The 25,678-nt window shown below is 44.6% G+C and overlaps 3 protein-coding genes across 9 annotated transcripts in view; 2 read left to right on the top strand and 1 right to left on the bottom strand.

The window, feature by feature from the left end:
- Positions 1-344, bottom strand: part of IFT122 (intraflagellar transport 122) — a 49,252-nt gene extending 48,908 nt beyond the window's left edge. For all 3 annotated transcript variants that reach the window (XR_008445613.1, XM_054034001.1, XM_054034002.1), the window contains exon 1: positions 34-344. Coding sequence is in view for 2 of the 3 variants with exons in the window: in XM_054034001.1 (XP_053889976.1) it covers positions 34-344 (311 nt within the window). In the remaining variant the exon portion in view is untranslated. The remainder of the gene's footprint in view (positions 1-33) is intronic.
- On the top strand, positions 249-9,314 carry MBD4 (methyl-CpG binding domain 4, DNA glycosylase). 3 transcript variants are annotated; one of them, XM_054034010.1, is made up of 8 exons: positions 249-328; positions 2,111-2,371; positions 3,274-4,163; positions 5,066-5,140; positions 5,963-6,097; positions 6,431-6,580; positions 7,087-7,190; positions 8,996-9,314. In XM_054034010.1, exons 2-8 carry the CDS (start codon positions 2,124-2,126, stop codon positions 9,071-9,073), a joined length of 1,680 nt encoding a protein of 559 aa, XP_053889985.1. In that variant the 5' UTR covers positions 249-328; positions 2,111-2,123; the 3' UTR covers positions 9,074-9,314. The 3 variants fall into 3 exon arrangements, with proteins under 3 accessions (XP_053889985.1, XP_053889983.1, XP_053889984.1); XM_054034008.1 differs by lacking the exon at positions 249-328 and adding an exon at positions 347-438; XM_054034009.1 differs by lacking the exon at positions 249-328 and adding an exon at positions 469-646.
- A 3,148-nt stretch (positions 9,315-12,462) lies between these two features.
- Positions 12,463-24,570, top strand: EFCAB12 (EF-hand calcium binding domain 12). 3 transcript variants are annotated; one of them, XM_054034006.1, is made up of 10 exons: positions 12,463-12,546; positions 13,323-13,398; positions 13,644-14,169; positions 16,026-16,220; positions 17,403-17,565; positions 19,498-19,727; positions 21,025-21,238; positions 21,809-21,974; positions 23,216-23,311; positions 24,210-24,570. In XM_054034006.1, exons 3-10 carry the CDS (start codon positions 13,657-13,659, stop codon positions 24,454-24,456), a joined length of 1,824 nt encoding a protein of 607 aa, XP_053889981.1. In that variant the 5' UTR covers positions 12,463-12,546; positions 13,323-13,398; positions 13,644-13,656; the 3' UTR covers positions 24,457-24,570. The 3 variants fall into 3 exon arrangements, with proteins under 3 accessions (XP_053889981.1, XP_053889980.1, XP_053889982.1); XM_054034005.1 differs by having other exon boundaries at positions 13,323-13,405; XM_054034007.1 differs by lacking the exon at positions 13,323-13,398 and having other exon boundaries at positions 12,468-12,546.
- The last annotated feature ends 1,108 nt before the right edge of the window (positions 24,571-25,678 follow it).

Below are 25,678 nucleotides of genomic sequence, written 5' to 3'. Positions count from 1 at the left end.
CAACCTCCCCAGGCAACGCGCATGCGCACTAACCCCAAAGCCCTTTGCTTGGAATCAACCGGTACGACGCGAGGAGGCGGAAAGGGAAAGGATAGAAACTCAAACGCTGAATCAGGAATGCGCATGCGCCACAAACGCTCCCATGGGCACTGCGCTTGCGCAAGGGGGGAAAGTACTGCGCAAGCGTGAAGCTCTCGGCGGGACTGTGCTTGGAATACGCATGCGCAAGAGGCGGACTGTTCTGAGTCGGGGCTGTTCTTGCGGGAGAACCTCTGCGCGCCCTTGGCGGGATCGTATATTGGCGAGAAGCTCTGGGGGTGTGCGCTAGGTATGCGTAAGCGCATGCGCAGTGCGGGCAGGAATGGCGTACACCCTCACGTGACATGGGAGGCGCTTCAGTATGGCGGCTCCGGAAGTACGGGGGCAAGAAGAGGGCCGGTAAAGTTACTATAGCAACAGGAGGTCAAGAGACCTTTCAGAAGGGCTAGGCCGCGGTCTGTTCCCTCAGAGTGGTCCGCCTCCATAACGTGGGGTCCTGTAGCAGAGTGCGGTGATGCCACCATGTGATGACGTCATATGACAGGGTGCGGTGATGTCACAATGCGTGATGATGTCACGTTCTGACGACGTCACGGGGCATAGTGCGGTATGTGAAACCCAGTTCTGCGTGGGTATGTCGGTCGCTCTGGGCCCTGTTTAGTTCTTTGCCAGCTTGGCTCTTGGGTGCTGGCCACAAAGCTTCTGCCTAGAGAGCGCCACTGACAGCTGGGACTGGAACTGCTCAGCTATGTATCATACGCTCTGTGGTGCTGCACTCCGGGAGATTCTCATTTAGCTTGAACGGTGGGACCTGGAACAGGAGGATCTGAGTTATATCCCTGCTGCCACTGATGAGCACTGGGCTGGGTTTCAGCTGGCTGAGGGCCCTGGGATAGGATTAGAACAGGTATAAGGTTCTGAGATGTACTGCTGTGGAGTCATTTTCTGATCTGTTGCACTGATTTAGCAATCATAACACTTAAGTGGCCCCAGACATATGAACATTAAACTGGCAAGGCGGTACAGTACAGACATCAGCCAGGGCAGTTCAAAACCTGCCAACTGGCAGCGCCAGTAATGCGTATGTTACTTATGTGGGCTCTAATTAAGATTACCATTTATGTTTCAAAGAAAGAATATGAAAAATGCACTTGGAAGCTTACTTTTAAAGGCTAACATCCTACTGTGGTTTGTTTATGACACAAGATTATATACCAGGGATCGGCAACCTTTGGCACTCAGCCTGTCAGGGAAAGCCTCTGACAGGTCAGGACAGTTTGTTATAATAAATAATTATAATAATTAATGGAGATATCCCATCTCCTACAACTGGAAGGAACCTTGAAAGGTCATCGAGTCCAGCCCCCTGCCTTCACTAGTAGGACCAAGTACTGATTTTGCCCCAGATCCCCAAGTGGCCCTCTCAAGGATTGAACTCACAACCCTGGGTTTAGCAGGCCAATGCTCAAACCACTGAGCTATCCTTCCCCCCTGTGGTGGGAAGTGGCATGGGCCAAGGGATGTGCTGGCCGCCACTTCCAGCAGCCCCCATCGGCCAGGAACGGTGAACTGCGGCCAGTGGGAGCTGCGATCAGCCAAACCTGCGGACGCTCCAGATAAACAAACCATCCCGGCCCACCAGCGGCTTTCCCTGATGGGCCGCGTGCCAAAGGCTGCCGATCCCTGTTATATACAATGCAAAGTCACACATTTGTATTCCAGACTATGATCCTCTATATGGTTATTGCTGAAATACAAGACAATGCACTCCTCATGTTAACTTGAAGTCCAATATGTAAACATAGTATAGATTGCAAATATTTTTGTTCCACATGGGAGAGAGGCTGATCGTGCTGTTTCCATAGCTCTCCCAGCATCTACTGTCCCAATGAACAAGAGGCAAAGTCTCACACATAACAGTGCACAAATATTTGCAACAAGCCAGCTAATACCTTCATATTTTCAGTTAATTTTTTTCCCCCAAATCTCTGCAGGTCTTGAAATATTATAGTTAGAAATAGATCTGTCTGGAACTATTCATATCATTTTTTTATTTTACATTTACTTTCAGTGACAAAAGTGACATGCAAATTGGAAAGAAAACAAAAGAAGAGGGGAAAGAATTAGTGACAGAGACAAGAGAATATTTTGGTCTACAGATTGAAGGTACTGAGACCATAGCAGAAAACACACTCCAGTGCAAAGAAGATGTAGCTGCTTTGTCAGAAGTGGCTTCTAGATGTCTCAAAAACATTCCAGATGGATGGGAGAAGATCACAAAGCAACGACAGTCAGGCAAAACTGCAGGGAAATATGATGTTTATTTCATCAGGTAATATTTGATGCAACTCTTGAAATCTGTATAGTAAGTAAAAGCAGTGTATGTCACATAGACTTATTCTACTGGTTGCTTAGTGGAGAGTAAGTGTTACAGAGTCTAGGGTCTTGGCTACACTTACCAGCTAGTTCGACGGCTGGAAATCGAAGTTCTGGGTTCGACTTATCGCGTCTAGTCTGGACGCGATAAGTCGAACCCGGAAGTGCTTGCCGTCGACTGCGGTACTCCAGCTCGGCGAGAGGAGTACCGCGGAGTCGACGGGGGAGCCTGCCTGCCGCGTGTGGACCAAGGTAAGTTCGAACTAAGGTACTTCAACTTCAGCTACGTTATTCACGTAGCTGAAGTTGCGTACCTTAGTTCGAATTAGGGGGGGTAGTGTAGACCAAGCCTAGGAGTCAAGTGTCCTTGTTCTGTTCCAGTCCTCACATAGATTTAGTCTGGGACTGATCCAAAACCCACTCCAAGTCCATAGACTCCTGTTGATTTCAGGAGCCTTTGAATCTGACTTAGGGCAAGTCTTTTAACTTCTTGGTACTTCATACTAATAATATGGAAATCTGTAAATAAAAATATTTACATGGCTCATGAGGGTAGCAGGAGGCTGTAAAATACTTTAATATACTTAAATGAAAGTATAAAGTATTATTACTTGCAAATTAGTTCTTTGTATGAACATTTTTGATCAAATATTAATAGAAGGCTTGTCTAAAAGGTATTTATTCAACCTTTTTTAAAAAAATATTGAGCTAGATTATTTTTTGGAAAATGCAAGTAACATTTTTGACTGATTTCCCCCCCCCCCCCCGAAATGTGAGGTGCAGTTTTGTTTGTTTTGTTTTAAGAGCAAGGAATGAAAACTATAACCACTGATCATTTAACTTTCTTTCATTTCATAGTCCTCAAGGAGCAAAGTTAAGATCCAAACGTGCACTTGTGGCGTATTTTAGTAAAAATGGAGAGACTGTTCTTAAACCAGAAGATTTTGACTTTACTGCTCCTGTTCAGAGCAAAACGCGATCAAGAGCCAAAGGATTCGGTGCAGAAGCTGTGGGACCAAGATTACAGAATAAAGAATGTAACAGTAAAGCGCAAGATCTTAGTGTGCAAAGTAGTAAAGAAGAACTTAAAGTTTTGGAGTTGCAGACCAGTAATAAACAGCTAGAAAACATTTCCATCCATCTGCAAGGCAGGGGGGACTTGGTCATTAAAGACATTAAGCCAAAGGACTGTTGCAAAAAGGCCAAAGAAAAAGGAGCAGTTGGAAGAAGGGCTCAAATTAAGAAAGCTAGAAAAGGCTCAGAAAAGAGGAATCCAGATCACAGCCAAAATAAAAGGCAGAGAAAAGCATCATGTAATAATCAAGAGGCTGAGGGCAGCCAAATCAAAAAAATCCGGCAAAAGAAAAATGTTTGTGTTTCTGATAGAGGCAGAATAGACAATCAGAACTTAAACCCCACAGATACTGGAAAAGCAAACACACTTTCAGAGGATAAAATAATGACTTCAGGATCACAATCAGAGAGGCATCTTGGACCAGTAACTGCTCTCTCAGAAACAGAGTCAAGAACCATGGAACTATTAGGATATGCAGAGAAGAGTTCTGATGATGCAGCTGCTACAAAATCTGACAAGAACATTGCAGAAAGAGAAGGATTGGGTGCATTTGCAAAAGAGAAGGATTGGGTGCATTCGGGTAACCAGGATTTCAAACCTGGCACTGAAACAGACATTAGCATTTCACAGCCTTGTGACAAGAAAAGCTTTACATCGGTGAAAATTCTGCAAGGTATATACATTTCAGAGCAGAGCACTCTTCTAAAATTCCATCAGGGATACTTCCAAACTAATTACAAAAAAGGAGTGTTTCAGGCCTGCCTACTCCATGACTGGGTATGGTTAGAACAGGGGTCGGCAACCTTTCAGAAGCGATGTGCCGAGTCTTCATTTATTCACTCTAATTTAAGGTTTCGCGTGCCAGTCATACATTTTACAATTTTTAGAAGGTCTCTTTCTATAAGTCTATAATATATAACTAAACTATTGTTGTATGTAAAATAAATAAGGTTTTTAAAATGTTTAAGAAGCTTCATTTAAAATTAAATTAAAATGCAGAGTCCCCCAGACCGGTGGCCAGGACCCGAGCAGTGTGAGTGCCACTGAAAATCAGCTCGTGTGCCTCCTTCGGCACGCGTCCCATAGGTTGCCTACCCCTGGGTTAGAACTTTCTAAATCTCCTAGCTTGAAGTCTGTCTAATCTGTTTATAATATTTACCATACAGAGCATCAGATATTATAGTAGCTAAGTGCTATGAACCAACCAGTTCAAGCCAAGGAAGTGGATTTATTCACAATTAGAAATCACACCATCACTTTCTCTGATTTAATGTAGCAATGATCACTACTCTCCATATGTCAATTAACTTCTTAAGTTACTGCAAAGGTGGCCAGGTTTTGATTCAAGATATGCAACTAACCTTGTTTAACTTCATTCTGAGGTTAGTATAATAGTTCATTGATTCTGCCCTCAATTATACCTGTTCAGCATCCATTGACTCACTGAGATATGACTACTTTTCTCAAGGGCTTGTCATTGGAAGATTTTTTTTTTTTAACAGATGCTGAAATATTGATAGATATCTGAGTGGAACTAATTCTCATTTACATACAGGTATTTTTTTTTCTTTTTAGAAGACTATGTCCCAAGAACACAAGTAGAGAGAAGGAAAACCAGTCCATATTTTTCTAGTAAATACAGTAAAGAAGGTATAGTATTCTCTATGGGAAAGAAAGCTGTGTTTTGGGGGGATTGAAAGGCTCAAGAGATTAGTAATGGGGTATGGAGCCTTCCATTTTTATATCAGTAGCTCAAATCCATACCTGATCATTACTAATCTGAGAGGTAGGACCACCTGATGGTTGCATTGTGGCCTACGTGAGAGGATTTTTGTTGTCTCACTTTAAACCTACCGGACAGGTGTCCATATTGCACAGACCACCATCACATTTTGCATTAACTGGCATTCTTGGTGACTATTTCAGCAGAGAAGCTGCAGATTGAATGGGCTCTGAGAATGAGCTACCTTTTTACCCATTAAGGCTGTTATTCTGTATCAGCGGTGAAGCCCACACATCTGCTGCCTGCTCTGTACGTAGTTGCTGCAGTGGGAATTGATGGTAGCTGTAAGGCCCCTTCTCCCCAGAGAACAGCCCCAGTTACTGGGAACCTCTACATCCAGATGTCAGGCTAGTTCTGTACTATCTCCAGAGTGACCCTGGGTGCAGGAGGCATTCTGGGGATGGAACGAGGGTGAGTATGGCTTGGGCAGACCTTCTGTCCTGGCAATTCTGCACCCATAGAAATACAGGAGCAAATTAGGGCAGCTCACGGGGCTAGCTGAGCCTGTGCCAGGGCCCCACTGGCCCCTGCAGTGTCATAACACGAGTGATAAACTCTCTACCCTCCCTCCATGCGCTAGTGGGAGCATGGGGGTGAGTCTGCTCCAATGTCTCTTAAAAGATTGGCGGAGGGAGAAATCCATCTTTTACTGCTCAGTAAAGTTTCCCATATTATCTTTGTGTGTGTAGCTCCAAGCCCACCAAGAAGGAAGGCCTTCAGGAAATGGACTCCTCCTCGGTCTCCATTTAATTTGGTCCAAGAAACGCTCTTCCACGATCCGTGGAAGCTCCTCATTGCAACCATATTTCTCAATAAGACCTCAGGTAAATAGATATACGATATGATATGAAGCTTAACTGCTACATACCAGTTTCATGGTCTGTGAATTGCATCGGTTTATGTAAATGCTGAATTTGGATCTGATGTGGCTGTTAGGGATGGTTGTTGTTGAAAGATCAGGGCCTTAGCTACTAAGTTTTTCATTACAGTATTGAAAGGATTAAATAAACTAATACTATCTAAGATATATTAGTATAAACAAGTTTAAATAATTTGCATCTTCCTCATCAACAACATTCAGAATGCACACTTCGGATAGTCACACAGGGGAAGTCACTGTACAGCCTTTCTGTTCACAACATATTATCTCTGCCTAGGTAAGATGGCAATACCTGTGCTCTGGGAGTTTCTGGAGAAATATCCTTCCCCTGAGGTAGCAAGAACCGCAGACTGGAAAGAGATGTCAGAGTTACTTAAACCTCTTGGCCTCTATGAACTCAGAGCGAAGACCATTATCAAATTTTCAGGTAGCTTCTTTTGAATATGTCTGTAGAATGATCTAAACTGTCAGTAAGAAAGTGGCATTATAAACCCCAGCTCTGTGATTTTCCTTCAGTGTTCCAAAGATAGAACAACCTGTGTAATGGAGGAGCAGGCCCTTGGTTTGAGATGACTATCAGAATTAAAAACCTCATTAGTATCAACAAGGTTGATATGTTTTGCAATGAGATACTACAGTATTTTCTGTATTTTAATGTTTAAAATAAAAACATTACTGTGTAGATTTTGCTCTGTAGTCATTTAAACCTGTCTTCCACAATGAGATTTTCTTAGAAATAATTCCTTTTTCACCTGTTACTAATGTAATACATTTAGTTAAAATTGTAGCGTTTAAAAGACTTTAAACTGGGGATTTGGATGTTTTAATGTAAAAATCAGGATTCTTCCAGTTCTGCAGTGAGTACCAGTATTTTCTTGAGATATTTTCTCTGGCATGTTTCTCTACATGTTAGTATGGGGTTATATTCTCTAGATGAGTATCTGACCAAGCAATGGAGGTATCCTATTGAGCTGCATGGGATTGGAAAGTATGGCAATGATTCCTACAGAATATTCTGTGTCAATGAATGGAAGGAGGTAAGTGATGCTGTCATTCTCTAAGGGCCTGATCCAACGCTCATTGAACACATTGGGTTCCACTGACTTCGTTAGACCTTGGATCAAGCCCTATATAATCATGTGGATTAAAAATAAAATAGAGTAGAAATAATCTGTCAACTTTAAGTAAGAAGTGTTCATGGCCTGTATTGTTTATGGGCCTGATCCTGCAAGTCCATATTGATGTGAATAGCCCAAGAGCTAGTCCTACAATTGTGCCTCAGTGTGCAAGGAGGCACCTAAAGGCTAGCAACAGTTGTCTCAGTTCAGGGCAACTGCACCTGTATTACCCCTCAGTGGTCCAGCAAGGGCACCCACTGCTCAGGCTTCCAGCTTCCCAGCCATTGCCTGTCTTGGATGGAAACCTGCGTATCTCTCTCTTCTGACCAGAGTATTTCCAGGCTGCACAGTTCCCTGCCTTTCGCTGTGTTATTGCCAGCAGAGGCAGGCTGCCCAAGCACGCCTGCTTGCTTCTTCTTCAGAGACTGATTACAGAGTGTTTGTCAGTAGCTATAAGTTACCACAAAGTTCTATGCAAGCTTATTTTTTTTCTTAAACTAAAAGCACTATAGAGAAAACATTAAAAACCATACAAGAACTTACATGCATGCTAATAGGCTTACCACAGACCACGCCAACACTAACATGGGCTCTGGCTGGAGTAGACCTTCAAACCCCATCAAAAGGATTTCTTTTGTGATCAGGTTCGTCACAGCTTCAGCTCAAAGAGCACACGATCATGTAGGGCCTCAGTAGGCCAAGTCCTTCCGCTCCTCTGAGGATTGGGGCCCTTCACGGACTAGAGATCCTGTCCTTTCGCTGAATCAGGAAGAAGGCTGTGAGCCAGTTTATAAACAGGATATTTATCTAGAAACACTTTGTCTGTTTCATCCATGGAAAATCAAGTTTGAATTAGTATATGCATACTTCTCCCAGGGGAGTCAGGGCTGGATTTATACCTTACGCACCCCTAGGCACAGCATCTTCAGCGCCCCCTGCCTACAGCTGACCTTTCTGTTACACACAGTTTTAGAGAGGTAAGGCTCCCCTAGAACGCCAGTGCCCCTAGCTACATGCCTACTGTGCCTAACTGGAAATTCGGCCCTGCAAGGGAGTAGCTTCAAAGGGCTGATAATGAAGGAAATACATTAGCATCTTCCTCCTACTAGAGAAGGTCCATACATTTTAATTTTTAATGGACTCCAAAAGGTATTAAATCTTATTCAATAAAGTTTAGTTTAATTCCATAAGGTTTATCCAGGATATTACAGTTGTCAGTCTGACACAACAATCACCCCCTTTAATTTCCTTTTACGTTTCTTGGATCGGTTGTGAGATTTCTCTTCCCCCATCCTGGTAATGGTAGTGGTCTTTGTGATGTGTCAGGGTACCCCCTATTTTATTTGTCTGCAAGAGCATAGCATCTGCTCTGACTTGCCTCTCCTCCCTCTACTGCAACCCAAAAACCTCACCAGGCTCTTCTCTTGTTTACAGATTGTTGCAAACAGCAGCTGTACTCCACTTAGCAAGGTTATTGTGTGACTTGCCTTCTCAGTTGATGCAAGTGATGTTTCATGCGTGATCAGTATATTCCCGCATTTCAGGAACATGCATGTTTAGGTCTTTTTTTGTATCAGCATGCTGTAATAACCCTAAACTATAAAGTAGGTTCCAAGCTGGGGGTGGAGATATTCCAGGCAGTTATTTCAGTACTGCAAGAGATTTTTTTTATAGAAGACGTTTTTATGACAAACATTAGTTCTAACGCCTTCCTTCTCTTTCAGGTACATCCACAAGATCACAAGTTAAATACATACCAAGCCTGGCTCTGGGAAAACCATGAAAAAATGAGTCTTAATTGAAAAATGCAGATATGTTTTTATATAGCTTCACTTTTTGGTACTTACCACCTTGCTCTTGGCTATAGGTACACATGAAATGGAAACATCCTATATTCTCTTTACACATTTGTAGTTCTGATCATTGAGTGCTTAATTCCAGTATTTGATTGTGTTTAACATGTTTTCAAACCCACATAATCATTGTAATTAAAAGCTGATAAACATTGATATTTTAAAATAAATTTTAAATAAGTTATTTTAATAGTTGGCCATTCCTCAGTGCTGCAAAAACTAAAGTGATATCATACTTTCACCTAACTAACTAACACCCTGCTACCTTACCATAGACATCCAAGTGTTGTCAATTATTTCTTTTGCCACTTAAGTATTGCTTTTGACCTTCTATCTAGTGGTGGGACGGAAACATCCAACTCCCTTTGTTTGACTACTTGTGAGTAATCAAGTCAAATGATCCCAGAAGAGAAGAGGGCAGGTCCTTAGAACTCAAACTCCCACTGCTAACTTTGCAAGCTAAGGGCCTGATCCTGTAGAAGCTATTAGTTTAGGGTCTAATCCAGAGGTGAGCAAACTTTTTGGCCTGCAGGCCACATCTGGGAATAGAAATTGTATGGTGGGCCATGAATGCTCACAAAATTGGGGTTGGGGTGTGGGAGGGGATGAGGGCTCTGGGTGCAGCTAGAATAAGGAGTTCAGGGTGCAGGAGGGGGCTCCGGGCTGGGGAGTACAGTGCGGGAAGGGGCGCAGGCTACGGCTGGGGGTGCAGGCTACGGCTGGGGGGTACAGACTCTGGGGTGAGGTTGGGAATGAGGCGTTTGAGGTGCAGGAGGGTGCTCCAGGCTGGGATCGAGGGGTTTGGAGGGCAGGAGGGGGATCAGGGCTGGGGCGGGGGGTTGGGGTGCGGGGAGAGGCTCAGGGGTACAAACTCCAGGCAGCACTTACCCTAAGCGGCTCCCGGAAGCAGCGGCCATGTCCCCACTCCGGCTCCTACGCAGAGCTGCGGCCAGGCGGCTCTGTGCGCTGCCCCATCCGCAGGTGCCACCCCTGCAGCTCCCAGCCAATTGGAGCTGCGGGGGCGGCGCTTGGGGCAGAGGCAACATGCAGAGCGGAGCCCCCTGGCTGCCCCTACACATAGGAGCAGGGCCATGCTGCTGCTTCCAGGAGCAGCGTGGAGCGGCCCCTGACCCTGCTCCCTGGCTGGAGCACCGGAGCAGGGCAAGCACCAGACCCCAATCCCCAGCGGGAGCTCGAGGGCCGACTTAAAATGGCTGGCGGGCTTGATCTGGCCCGCGGGCCATAGTTTGCCCACCCCTCGTCTAATCCAATGTTCACTGGAGTTAGAGGAAAGACCAAAGGTTTTTAGATTAGTTCACTTCTGCTTTACTGCTGAATAACCTCATTGACTGTAACAGGACTATTCATGGAAGTATGCACTAGGCTTGGTGTTATGTTTGCCAGATCAGACCCTAACTTGCTAACTTTTAAAGAGCTTCCTGCAGCTGACTTGTGACTATTACCGGTTTGTATTCATGCTGAGCAGGACTTCGACACCTGCGCATTCTTACAGACCTGCTAACTACTCTTCCTTTGATAATTGTTTTGTTTTTACTGCTCACTAGCGATTAACTCTCTCGACTAGTTTTCAGCATTTCTTGCTACCATCCAGGTAGCACCTTTCTTTTAGCATACTGTGAGCCTGATCCTGCAGAAATCGGAACACTAATTAACTCCCGCTGAAGTCAAACACTTCACAAAATCAGGTCCAGAACAAGACTTCAGTGGGGCCCAACCTAGTGGGATATTGGTTAATGAGCCTTATTTTTCAATAAGATTTTTTTAAACACCTGAGCTGCTGTAAAATCCTTGTTTCTCAATTCATATTTGCCATATTTAAAGGAGTCAAACGGGTCCTAAAGATGCATCTATAATTACAAAAGCATGTAAACAACATGTGAAGGTTGGGGCAAGGACCGGGTTGAAGCTCTGCATTTTAATCTAATCCACAATGCCTTCACCCTGTGAAGCACCTAATGAACTATACATACAGTGCAGCTTTAATCTATGCATCTCAAACTGGGTGTGTATTTTCACCCATTTTACAGATGGAAAGAATGAGATGAAGAGAGGTTAATGTTCTGACTTTCAAAGGTGCTGGGCACATGCAGCTCCCACTGACTTCAGTGGGAGTTGAGATGCTCAGCACATCAGAAAATCAAGCCCTTAATGATTTACCCAAGGCCATAGCATGACTCCTTAATGTACAACAGAATGGAATCCTCTTTTTCCTCACTCCTGGTTCCCTGCTTTAACCACCTCTCCAGACTTCCACATCTGTGGCATACTTGGTAATTGTTTTATTGAGTAGTTTTTGCAATATCTGAGTGCTTGTACTTTCATATTACATGAAGGTACAATGTCAAGAAAAGCAGGATTAATATTTAAGTGGGGGATATTTTAAGAAGAATATAATATGAAAAATGTGGGGCTGTTTTAAAGGTTACAACTAACTCTTAACAACAACATAGCAATAAAATATAGTTTGCTATTCAAAGGGATTCTGGTGCCCAAATGTTCTGGAGATGGGGACCTTAAAAACCTGACTAACAGAGCCCAGCAATACATACAATAAAATTATAGTAGGTATTTGGTCCATAAAGTTAGCAGATTTAGCATCAGTTGAGAGGCCTCACCCAGGCAATGAATGAATCACCCATTCAGACTTGGTCATTAAATTAACATGTACTGGAGATTTGTTTTTCCCCTTCCCTAGAAGAGTACAGCATGAAGTGAAAACAACTGTTTGCAACGACAGGGACTGCCCCCTCCTCTTTGGCTGCCATGGGGGCTTGGCGGAGAAGCTATGCATTATAGAGATTAATAAAATGCCAAAGCCCTCTGCTGGGAAAAGCCTTTGACTATGTGTTCCTCGGTCATTATAAACAAGGCACACAAACACCTACATGCAAACAGGGAGCGTAGAACCTGAGGTCTCACAGCAATCGGGATGCCACAGGCAGGGGTCCCTTCACCCTGGCCATGGGGGGGGGGGGCTAAACTGAGGGTTCCCAGCCAGCGGAGCCCCTGTGTGCCCTGCCCCTGCCCCGGGCACTGGCTCAGGGGTCAGGGGAGATGGACGCGTGGCCGACCAGCAAGTGTGTGACTTGTCGCCCACACAACATCCAGCCCGATCCCTCCTCGGCCAATCAGGAGCCAGGACGCGGGGCCGTTGCTATGGTCTCCAAACTGCAACACTTCCCAGGCTCTGCACCAGCGACAATGCAAGTGAGAGAAGCCGGGGCGGGTGCCTGCTCCTGCCTCCCGTCCCGTGCCCCTGAGGGGGGCAGCCGCAACTACCTGAGCTCCGGGGCAGCCTTGTGGGCCCCCCCTGGGAACGGCGCCTTCCCTCGCTCCCTGCCCACGGGCCGGCGCGGTAGAGCTGGGTGCAGACTTGGCCAGCCTGTTCCGGGAGCCGCCAGGTAGGGCAGGACTCTGGCCTGGCAGCCTGGCAGTCTCCGCTGTTTTGCAGCTGCATGGGAAGGAAAGGTGCCAGCGCCACGCCCATTAGCAGCCCCTTCTCGCTAAGAACCGGTCCACTCTGGCTTGACTCTGCTGAGACAGTTCAGCTTGAGACGTTGGGTCTGATGGCTACAGCAGGGACCTTAGCCGCTGTCACTCACTCCAGCCTCAGCATAGTAATGCCTGCTCTCCAGTCAAGCGTTTTAAAAAATTCCAGCATCATCTTGAGGTTGTCAGCTTGGCATTAGGAACACGGAACTGGCTGGTCTGGTTCTTGAGGTAGCGGCTAAATATTTTATAAAATGAAGCAAATTTCATTTTGCTGATGGCGGCAGGAAACGCGTGCATACATATCAAATAAAACGGATGCTACCACTTATACTTGCTCTAAAGCAATATGAAGCACTAGAAAATTAGCATAATCTGAGCCTCTTCCAGGGTTGTGCTGTCATGCCCTATACTTTGTGAATACTAATAAACACATATGAGGACTAGAGAGATCCCAGAGTTCAGGAGCCTGTTGTGTGATGAATTATTGTGTTTTTTACTGTCTTTTACTGGACCAAAACTACCAAATAATACAAGACCAGCCCATTTCTAACTTCATATTGACACTCCTCCTCAACCACTCTTGTGATGAAATAGTTATAATACGAAGCTTCCACATTGCACTTTTCATTCATAGATCTCAAAGTTGCTTTACAAGTAGTTCAGTATCATTATCCCCATTTTACAGGTGTCATCCAGCAGGTCAGTGGCAGAGCCAGGAATTGAACCCACATCTCCTGAGTCCCTGTCCAGTGCTCTGAAAGGTGAAATGTAAATGTCACGATTAATTTCTTCTATTTTATTATAAAGGAGGCCTGCACTGTCTGCACAGTAGTGTCCATCTAGGTTCCTTTTTATTGTATCATGCATTATTTCATCTTAGCTTTGGAAGGCCATATCTGATTTCAGCTCATTGTCATTTTTTTAAGGATCCCACAAATATTTCGAAGTAAAATTAACACCATTGAGTTTGACACACTGAATTTTGAAACAATTTATCTGGTTTTAGTTAAGGGGACACCATGACTGGGGAAGATTTGCTCAAAGACACTACCAGCGTCAAGCCGGAACTGGTCTTACAGCACTGTTTTAAACAATACAAACTCAGAGATTTGTATCCAAAGTTTTTCTTTAAAGTGAAACCAAGTAAATTTGGGCCACCCAAATCCAGACGTCGCATTATTATCGCACCTCCAATGGTAAGATCAGCTTCTGATGGTTCAAAACCCATTCAGACCACTGCCATCGATGAAAAGGAGGAAGCTTCTGCCTGGCAAGTGACCCCTGAGGTAGAAAGCTGTCCCCACACTCCAGAAGAACCTTCAGAGGCAGGAGATGATCTACCAAAGCTGGAAGCTTGGATAACGGAAAGGAGAAAGCTCCGGTCTCAACTGGATAGCCTTGTGGATGTTGAAAAATGGCTAAGTCAAAAACTTTGCACCAGTGAGCAAGAAGATAGAGTCCTGGAAAACTTACAAAACTGCAGAGCAATGAGGAAGGCTGAAAGGCAGTTAGCTGCGACCAGAAATCTTGAAGTAAGTGTAGGCCTCATTCCTCTGCCCTTTGAATTACTGCACTGCCGCACCTGGAAGTCACACCTCACTATTACACTGATCATTTGAATTTAACAACTGTAGCTAAACAGAGGGAGATTGGAGGGCAGTCAGGTAAGTTCTCTTTCTATGGGTGCTAGTATCAGTCACGTATCCTTGCAGATTCTCATCAGTAAAATTACAGAAAGTGAGACAATTATACAACCAACCTATTCAGATTGTTCCCCTGGAGACTGGTTACTTCTGCATAGGAAGAGGTAATTCAGCCAGGCTGTATTGGAGGAGTTTCTCTGAAATTCTACCTTTTGGGGCAGCAGCTGCACTTTCCTGGAATTAGCTGGACATTCCATCCCTTAAAGCTGCAGGCTGACAGGGCACAGAGCAGTCCATCTGAAGTTCCTCTGTGTACTAACTCCCTGCTCCCCTGATGCTGGGCCCTGGCAATGCAGCTTTTGCAGCAACTATAGTGAAAACCCTGTGGTGAAAGACCCTGTAGGTTGGTGCTGCTGAATTCCTCCCCAATACAACCTCTGGGCATCCAGGAAGTTCAAAACTGTCTATTGCTGGCCCTCCCATCCAGTCCCTACCTCTTCCATCAGCACTGCCTGCACTATGCATAGTCCTCATGGAGTGACTTGGGCGGTGTTGGGGACAGGGGTAAATGTGGAACAGTACTGCAGAGGCAGCACTTCCGTCTTGTGGGTCTCCAGGAAAAGCCTCCTGGACTCCAGTTCCCGCTGACCATGGAGGCAGAGGGGATTACATGGCCTCTAGTCAGGGTGAGGAAAGACTGAATACAAAATAAGGTCATCTTGAGGGGTATGGAACATGCCAGGGCCAGGTCTTTTACTGGTGTAAATCAATATAACTCCATTAATGTCAATGGAGCTGTCATAACTATAAAGGGAAGGGTAACAGCCCTCCTGTGTAGAATACTATAAAATCCCTCCTGGCCAGAGACTCCAAAATCCTTTTACCTGTAAAGGGTTAAGAAGCTCAGGTAACCTGGCTGACATCTGACCCAAAGGACCAATAAGGGGACAAGATACTTTCAAATCTTGGTGGGGGGAAGGCTTTTTGTTTGTGCTCTTTGTTTTGGGGGTTGTTCGCTCTTGGGACTGAGAGGGACCAGACATCAATCCAGGCTCTCCAAATCTTTCTGAACAAGTCTCTCATATTTCAAACTTGTAAGTAAACAGCCAGGCAAGGCGTGTTAGTTTTTATCTTTGTTTTCTCAACTTGTAAATGTACCTTTTTGCTAGAGTGTTTATCTCTGTTTGCTGTAACTTTGAACCTAAGGCTAGAGGGGATTCCTCTGGGCTCTTTAAGTTTGATTACCCTGTAAAGTTATTTTCCATCCTGATTTTACAGAGATGATTTTTACTTTTTTCTTTAATTAAAAGCCTTCTTTTTAAGAAACTGATTGATTTTTCCTTGTTTTTAAGATCCAAGGGGGTTGGATCTTGATCCACCAGGAGTTGGTGGGAGAAAGGAGGGGGATGGTTAATTTCTCCTTGTTTTAAGATCCAAGGGGTTTGGATCTGTATTCACCAGGGAATTGGTGAAGAGTCTCTCAAGGCTACCCAGGGAAGGGAATTAGCATTTTGGGAGTGGTGGCAGCGGACCAGATCTAAGCTGGTAGTTAAGCTTAGAAGTTTTCATGCAGGCCCCTACATTTGTACCCTAAAGTTCAGAGTGGGGAAGCAGCCTTGACAGGAGCTGTACCCATTTATACCAGCTGATCCTCCATCACTTTACACTCTTCACACTTCTATGTCCTGATTGAATTTCTCATTAGGATGAAACTGATCTCATGATTATTCTTCAATCTCTTCCAGAACCTGCTGCCAAAGCACGACCTGCCTCCTCGAAGAAGAGTCATCCCCATTATCAACGCTCCCTATCCCCAGTCCCTCATCACCCTGCATAACCTTCTGCACAAACAAAAGCTCAAGATGGTGGACTTATTCAGGAAGGCGGATAAGGACAAGAAGCAGTTCATGAGATCAGACTTCATTAAAGTTATCAAGGGGGTATGCAGAAAACAGGTTAAGCATATAAGGCTGAAATTCTGCCCTAGTTCTGTCGGTGTAACTCCCCTGAAGCCAACGAGAAGGGCTGATCTCACAACAATGGGTCCTCCTCTCCCCATGGTTACACTGATTTTAGAAATGATCTATGGGGAATTAATCTTCAGAGATTTTACTCCACAACCTGTGAAAATCTGTAGGGAGAAGGGAAAGAGAATTTAGCTGCATATTTAGATGACCCAAGAGATAGAGTGAATCCCAGCTGAGGACGAAACCCACAGCCACATTGTCCAAAAGAAACTCACAGGCCAATTCGGATTCTGCCCTATGTGCAGATCTGCTGTTGGTTTCCATAACAGTGATAATATAGGTTCCTTCAGTCTGAGGGAGCTCAAGATGCTTTACAGACCATTAATTAGCCTCACAACCCAAGCTGTGAGGTAGGGGTGTGTGAATGGAGAAGCAATGTGGTCCAGTGGGGAGGGAGCTGGACTGGACTCCAGACACCTAAGTTCTATTCCTGGCTGTCTTGTGGGCCTGCTGTGTGACTTGAGTAAGTCACTTCACCTCTTTGTACCTCAATTTCTCCTACCTCCCTTTGTCTGTGGACTGTCATTTACAATTTATGTGTACAGTGCCTACCACAACACAGCCTTGATCTCAGTTGGTGCCATTAGATGTTACTCTAATATGTCTAGTAACAATACTCATTTGACAGATGTTGAAACTGAAGGCCAAAGATGCAAAGTGACTCGTCCAAGGCCACCCAGCCTCTCAGTGGCAAAGCTGGGAGTAGAATCCATGGGTCTTAATTCCCAGAGGTAATGGGCTTAATCTGCAGCAAGGGAGATTGAGGTTTGATATTAGAGAAAAAATTCTAACTTTAAGAATAGTTAATGTCTGGAATAGGGTTCAAGAGAGGTTGTAGAAACCCATCACTGGAAAGTCAGGGATGGTCTAGGTTTATATGGTCCTGCCACAGCACAGGGAGTGGGACTTGATAATTTCTCGAGATCCCTTCAGCCCTACATTTCTATGATTCTGTGATTCTCCAGCCAGCAGGCTACACCATCTTTCAATACCATGGTAGTAGTGCACATGGAGCAACTTCCGAACTGGTCCCAAGGGCTTTATGGCAGCCTTCAATCTTATTATGATCACATTTGAATTTTTTTCTTTTTAAAGGCCAAAGTCCCTATCAGTGACAATGACCTGGAAGATGTGATCATCTTCCTTACTTCTTCAAAACGTGGGAATTTTATAACCAGTGACGATCTGGTTGAATGTCAAAATATATGGCTGGATACAATGAGAGATCAGACGAAACAACCTGGGGAGGCAAAAACAGGTAAGAAAAAGGAACTCGTGGTAGGAAAATTATTCTTCATTCTTAGGAGCATGGGAATCGCCACATTGGGTCCATTTAGTACAACATCCTGTCTCCGACAATGGGCAGCAGCAGATGCTTCACATGAAGAGTAAGATGCCCACAGTAGCAGATGTGAGATAATCTGCCCCCACATTAGGTCTCATCCTGGTCATTAATAGAGATTTGCTTAAACCCTAAGTTTAATATCCTTTCCAGAATTTGGTTGACATTCTTGGCCCCCTCCAGCCAGATGGCTGAAAACTAGAACCTTTGACACAAATGCCCTTCCACTCAAACTCTGGGATTTTGGATAGAATGGACCCAAGATTCCAGCCACCCCTGGTTTTGCAAAACCCAACTTCCTTGGCTCATCTCTACGTGAAAGCTTGTTCGTGTACACGTGTTACCTTATGCTACAGTCTCACCAGTCAAGAGGTGAAAGGAGAAATGCCTAAAAGTGCTGAGAAATACGTAGCACTTTACAGCTTCAAAATACCCTGCAAAAATTAACTTATTCCTCAGAGCAATTAATTGGTATTTCTGAAATGCTTTGAGAGCCTCAGAGGAAAGACACTAGAGAAGGCCACAGTATTATTAAAGTATTAGGATTAAAGACAAATATCCCACTGGGGTAAGCATCATTATTTGTATTGTATAGCTGAGTAAACTGAGGCAAAGAGAGGTTAAGTGACTTGCCCAAGGCCCAATGGTGAGTCAGTGTTGGAGCTCGGAATAGAACTCAGGGTGCCCCACAACAAGTCCTGTGCTCAGATGTTTCCTACAAACACTTATTTGGAGGGTTACAATTTAGTTCTCCCCCAGTTCGGGCCTCTCTCTATCACGGTTGCTGGGAAACAAAGGTCTGATTCTGAAGGAATGTGACAGAAGGCAGCATTTGCCAAGCACTTCCAAGTTGAGCTTCCATTCAGGAAAATGAAATCAGACACCACACCACTCTCCAACTCTGCTGTGTGTCATTAAAGGGCTCCCCTTATTTTAAGTCCTCAGAATATGATCCTCCCTCTCTTTTCTTACGGCCTTTGAAATGGTTAACGATGTTGACGTTTAAAGCATCATCCTTGGCTTCTGAGCGAGCAGCCACTGACCCGAACAAGGCAGCTCATGCAGCTAAGCTATTGTTTCAAGCTCCCTGCTACTTCAGGCAGACACCACTGCCTTGGTTATGTTCGGGTCACATTTTGATGGTGAAATCATAACAGCGAGAGACTTCCTTTTTTTCAAACAGAAAGTTGCAAGTCAGCGTCTGGAGAATAATGGAGAGCTCTTGCCACCGGCTGCTCCTCCCCCACCCCCCAAGCTAGTTCTGGTCTCTCCACTCCCTCTGCCCCCATCTAGTCCTCCTTGCAATGGGCACTTTGGGAAACACTGCTGTATGATCAACGTTACCTAATGTCAAACAAATTCTCTCTCAAATAAAGGTGGAAGGTACCATAGTCCAGCGGCGAGATGGGGAATCAGGGGATCTGGATTTTGGCCCTGGCAGAGATTTACTTGTAAAAGTCAGTCTGCCTCTCTGTATCTCAGTTTCCTGATGTATAAAATGTGGATAATGACACATCCTCTTTTGTAAAGCTCTGTGAATTGAGTGTTATCATTAGTAAAGGGGGTGGAGGGAGGAGGGTCAACATAAACCCAGGAACTCTTTAGTTACTTTCAAGACTTTTCAATAAAACGCTGTAAGGAATCATTTCAAACTAGAGGTGGGTTAAGCTGTAAAATGCGGGTCTGGCTACAAATCTGGATCCTGAGCTCCGGTCTAAGCCTGTTGCTAACTCAAATCTGCACAGAAAGCAAAGCCCGTTGTTCATTCTTTCATGAGTTCTGATCAGGTCAGAAGTTTATTTTCTGCTACATGCTAAGTTAATGTCTTCGTTTCTTGTGATTCTACAGCATGTCCCCGATTTCACACCCGAAAAGCTATTTCTAAAACTGTTAGTCGTCCAGCATCTGCTGCTGGCAAAACCAAAGAGACACAGCCACTAGCTCCTAGTGAACCTGGAACAAAGTTAACACTGTTAGAAGTTCCTCCTATCCACACCGAACCGGATCACAGACCTCTAACCTATGAGGAAATGGAGGAGATTGGGAAGAGATGCAGAGATAGGAAACGATGGGAGAAGGTACTGCATATCTGCAGAGAAATTATTCATTTACTTATGCTTTGCATTTCAGGCCTTCCCATGTGTCTGACAGATTGAGGATGAAATAGCAGTTTAGAAAAAAACAAACCAAAACAAGGGCTTTTAATGTGAATATTATTGATTAGTAATCTTCTGCCCTTCTGTATATAGCACCTTCTATCTAAAAAAAACAATAAGGAGTCTGGTGGCACCTTAAAGACTAACAGATTTATTTGGGCATAAGCTTTCGTGGGTAAAAACCTCACTTCTTCGGATGCCCCACGAAAGGTTTTTACCCACGAAAGCTTATGCCCAAATAAATCTGTTAGTCTTTAAGGTGCCACCAGACTCCTTGTTGTTTTTGTAGATACAGACTAACACGGCTACCCCCTGATACTTGACACCTTCTATCTGCCGCTCTCCCTTTATAAACAATTAATTTTGCCTCCAGCACTCTGAGGTATAGGTATTTTATTCCCTTCCTTACAGAGGGGTGAATAGAGGCACAGCTAAATATAAGTGATTTACATACCCCAGAATGGAAAGTCCATCAAGGTCATCTTTTCTACTCCATCTGCTCACCAAAACAGGATTAATCCCTATGGGATATCTGCAAGTACTTTGTCCTGTCTTTTCTATATATCCCGCAGCAGGACTCACAATGGGTCAGTAGCAGAGTTGGGAATAGAACTCAGGAGTTCTCTCTCCCACCACTGTGTGCTCTAACCACTAGGTAGCACTACTGATGGGAGAGGTTCTTAAAAAAAAAATCAGGATGCATTGGCCCAGCTATTTGTATCTTCTGAAACTAACAATCTCACCTCCCAGGGTTTGATGAATCTCCTGGGCACACATTGTAATGGAAATTAATGCTAAAGACATGCCAGGAGCAAGGGGAACAAAACTATAAGGCTCATTTTTTTCAAAAGAACTCTGAAAAATACAACTACAGTGTTTTCTAGTGCAAACTCTTGTGCAATTCACTGCTGTGTAGACAACTAATGCACCACTCGAAATGTGGCTTATGTGGGATATGAGTGTGCCTGGGCCTTGTACTGGCCCTCTACACAAGATGGATTTCATTCACAAACCAGTGCCTGTGCTCATGAAAACACAGTTACCCATTTTGCATGCACAGAATTCCATTTGTACACACAAACAGTGCCTTCTGAGCCACAGTCATCCCTGGCGTAACTTCACTGAGGTGAGTGGAATTACACCAGGGATTCATTTAGCCCTTTGGCCATGAAAATGTTCTATCCAGCTACTCTAATGGGGACCTGCCCTTTACTTGCAGGCCAAGGTCAATCCAATACAATGGATGGAACGCTGTCGACTAGTGAGATCTGGAAACAAGGCCATTGATGAACATTGCTTGCCATCTACAATGGAGAGTGAAATGGGGGAAATAATTGATCAGCATCGAAGGACCTGCTACATGGTCTATCTGCAGTGTCTCAAATTATGCAAAGAATATAACATTCCGTTTACCGAAAAGGTCCTGGAAAAAGGTAAAGCAAAACCTCGGGCTTGCTGTAAATGTGCTACCTCAGAACAATTCAGGGTAAGCTTTGCCCTCTAGCCCAAATGCGTGGCTCTTATTTTAGGGTTTCCTATGGGTGGGAAACAGACGCTAACGTAGATGGGTGAAGAATAAGGTGTATTTGCAGTTCCGTGTATAGCAACAGGATTGGTCTAGCAGTGGATGCTGCTGGTTAGGATTAAAATACGTTGAGAGCGCTAAGGAAGGATTGGAATAGCAAGCGGTGCTCCAGTGAGGCTCCTAGGGTAGAGCGGTGTTAGGAGATTCCAGCTCAGCCTAGCAAGAGATACTGCAGGTGAAGACAAGAGATGGACTGGCAGGATTGGAATAGCAGGAGTGCTGCAGGTCAGGATTGAAGAGCACTGGGAGAGCTCTGTAGATTAAGCTTGCACAGGGTCTGCCTGCACTACGCCAGACTCAAACCATTTCTGTTAGTCCCTCACTTCACTGAGCTCATAATCCATTCAAAATGTTTAGCAGGTCATGTGCCATATAGTTATTATTACTGCTTTGTTTTTATTGCGTTCTTTGCTGACAGCCCTGCTGTACCCAGGAGACAAAATAATAAAAGAAGGAGCATATGTGCGGAAGATCAGACAGCCGGGGGGTCCCTATACAACAATGGATGGGAGTCACCACCAAAGACGACTGCTTTTAAGCAGACAAGGATTAAGAAATGCATTAAAAAGGAACGCCAAAAATGGGTTTGTTCAAAGAGTTTCTACTGTAGTGGACCACTTAGTGGGCTATAAACCTATAGTGACTTATCTCCAAGCAGCAGCATGGCCTAGTGGAAACACTGGACTGGAAATCAGGAGACCAGGGTCTTTTCCAATTTCTGCCACTGATCGGCTGTGTGACCTTGAGCAAATCACTTCACTTTTCTGTTCCTTTGTTTCTCTTCTTGCCCTTTGTCTATTTAGAGTGCAAGATCTTTGCGGCAGAGACTTGGTGTATGTCAAATGCTAACACAATGATGCCCCAGTCTTAGTTTATTAATAATAATTAAAAGGGATGCTGGTATAACATCAGTAGGCAGCTTCGGGTTTTTTTTTTTTTAGACAAGCAGGCAAAAGTTGTTGATTTTGGTGGGGTGTGGGAATTTTCCTTCACTAGCTCAAGTGTCTCTTCCAGGGCATGTGTACCCTATAGCAGATGACCATGTTTGCTTTAGGTATGGAGCATACAGTTTCCCCTGCTGGCCCTGTGATCCAGTGTCCATGAGACACAAGGGAAAGTCACACACAGTATGCCCAATTCGCCTGTTACTGTCACTGGTTTGACAACAGTGTAACTCAGAGTAACTCCACTGAAGTCAACTATTTACGTGGGTGTAAGTAAGAGAGAAATCAGATCCAATTAGCGGAAACGTTCCTGCTGCCATCTTGTGATTCATTCCTCTTTGCCCAAACCCCATTTTGCTGGCCCTTCTGGCGAGATATGATACAGCATCCAATATGGTGTGTATCTGTATTGGGATGAAATAGATTCGGGGGCAGCCTCTGATAAGATCATGACATTGAATGACCCAGATTCTCCTCTCAGTTCCACTGACACTGTTGCACTGGTGTCAATGTGTTGTCATCTGTACAAAGGGGCTAGTGCTACTTACCCACCTACCTCATGGGGCATTGGGAGGATTGCTTCATTGATGTCTGTACAGTGCCTTGAACTTACCAAGTGCTATACAGATGTTAAGTATTCTTATGTACCATGATGATGGTGAAAACCTGAACGGAACATCTAGCACATGTACAATTACTTATTCAGCATCTTTCCCCACTGCATTATTATTTATGTAGCTCCATGGATACACCTGATAATTTACAGACATGTAGAAAGATAAGGGAATTTTCCCCAATGAGCTTCCAGTCTGTTAGTTGAGATCTCTACCAAAAAGTGTATTCATAGTTTGAAAGGATTCCTGTTTGATATTCCCTGCTAGAATGCATGGTACAGGGATTACGGGGCAACTACATGGAAAGCAGAAGGCATACAGAGGCAGCTGGATGTCATTTGAGGATTATGAACAGTTAACAAGGTCTGTGCAGAGAATGGTTTACTCCATATACAATAGCGAAGCAGAGGCAACCAATGGCTAAGTTGGCTTCAAGAACACTCTTTCCCAACAACCAGTCAGACACAGCTTTATTCAGAAGCTACTGGAGTTCTGAAGCCTTGTCAGTATGGGAGAGTTTTACCAGTTATACTGATATAGTTTTACAGAGTAGGTATACTGGTATAACCTCATATGTAGATACACTTGTACCAGAATATGGGTGGCCATATGGTGGGTTATAAATACATATAATTTAATATAATTTTGCCTGCATTTGTACTGTGGTCGTGGGTGGCCGGTGACCCGGCCATTGGGGGAGGCTAGTCCCCTCTCCCTTCCCCCTTCCCCACAGGAGCCCTGAGCACCCCCAGCGCTGGGTCACGGGGCAGCCCAGACGCAGTGCCCCAGCCCTGGAGCGCTGGGCGGCACGGCCGCAGCGCCCCCAGCCTCTGGCGGCCAGGTGACATGGTCCAAGCGCTAGGCGGGCAGCGTGGCCCCAGCGCCAGCTGCCCCGAGTCCCCATGGCAGGCCGCCCAGGCCAGGGCAGAGCGCCAGGAACTGCAGGAGGGGGGCTGAGGATGGAGCGCGGCCATGGCCATGCCAGGCTGTTTGGGAAGGCACAGCCTCCCCCAGCCTCTGATACCCGCCGCCCATGACTGTGGTTTCATTTCAGTATGTGGCTCTCTGCCACTTTCTATCCTGAGCTGTTCTGCCATGTTCCTGTTAAACAGCTGCCACGTTCCACCCCACAATTGGCTACATTTCAGTGATGGCTAAAGAAATCCCTGGACAATGAATATAATTAATTGAGCATTTTGGTTTCTTTAAGTGAAAGGCATTATATAAATATGTTATTGATTATTTAGCTCATATTTTTCAGACGTCTGCATGCGAAGTGGTCTAATCTGAGCTACAAGTCTCACGACAATAACTTCTGGCCAGGTCACCTTCTGGACAAACTGCGTATTTACCTCCCACAGATAGAGCCTAGTCAGGAGCATGCCCTGTTCAGCTATGTTCGTCCAACACCACCTGTCTATCCTGGTGTCTACAACCCACACCGCAGCTGGCCAATGAGTGACCAGGGATACGTGACCTATGGAAATACTGAGACTCAAAAGTATTGATGTTGTCTGGGACAGTAATGCTATGCATAATGAAAGCTTTGTAATCCCTCAGTCACCTCCGTGGACTTAGGCCACCATCATAAGCAAAATAAAGCTATCAAAGCTATGAAAGTACGCCTTCCCAAAGTTATGGGGGTCTTGACGGAGCAGTTGACTTCTAGATTGGCAAGTTTCTGTTCCTTGTGACTCATAACATAATACCTGGGGACAGTCAATGAAATTGAAAGGTGGCAAATTCAAAACTGATAATATTAGTCTGTGGAACTCAGCACCATAAGACATTGTTGAGGCTAAGAATTTAGAAAGATTCAAAAAGGGATGGAGCATTCATAAAGATAACAAGAATATCTAGACTTATAATAGTTAATGCTAATAAAAATTCTGGGAGAGATATTAACCTCATATTTCAGGACAAAAACAAAACTAACTATTAAGGATCAGGATAAAACCTAATTTGGGGGTCAGATTATTCCACATGCACCTATTGTAGAGTTTCTTGCACTTTCCACTGGAGCGTCTGGTGGTAGCCACTGTCCAAGACAGGATATTACACTCAGATCTGATTGAATCTGGCAATTCCTCTGTTCCTGTGATTCGAATCCAGCTCTTTGGTGACCCATGTAAAATGCACTTGGCAAGTCTCAGTCTAGTTTCCACCAGCAGATAGATCCAAGTCACAAAAACTGCCATCACAACTAGCCGCACTTATTGGCAGTCTTGGGATGGAAGAGTGAGTGGACCATGATGGTGACTAAACTAACCTGTCACACCTGTAGAGGTCAGGGTCAAGGCACATGGGTGTGGGAGGGGAGGGGAAACTTGCTCTCCTGCTGCCCACACTGTACCTGTTCAGAAGGATTTTGATTTCCATGATAAAAATGTCTTGATGGACCAACACTTGAAACCTGCCAATTCTCACACAGCTCGGGGACACTAGACTATGAGAGAAGGAACACTGGTTGTTGGGACACTGGTCTTATCCCGGCCCCTTTGAGCAGCATGATGGGATCTTTAACCGCCACCTGCTCAGCCAGAGATGGGGGGATAGTGACCCCAATTTAATTTAACAGGCTGATGAAAGATTTAAATATAAATATAGATATAAATAAATAAATGTACCTTTCTCCTCCCCTGCAAAAAAAAAAAAAAAAAAAGGCCAATCTCATAGAGAAGGGAATTTTATTTTAAAACATTTTTCAACAGCAGGTTCTGACACAGAGTT

The sequence above is a fragment of the Malaclemys terrapin genome, chromosome 7 (assembly GCF_027887155.1).
Source record: "Malaclemys terrapin pileata isolate rMalTer1 chromosome 7, rMalTer1.hap1, whole genome shotgun sequence".
Lineage (NCBI taxonomy): Eukaryota > Metazoa > Chordata > Testudines > Emydidae > Malaclemys > Malaclemys terrapin.
Note: the sequence above shows the minus strand (reverse complement) of the source record. Positions and strands in the feature narration are given on the sequence as shown.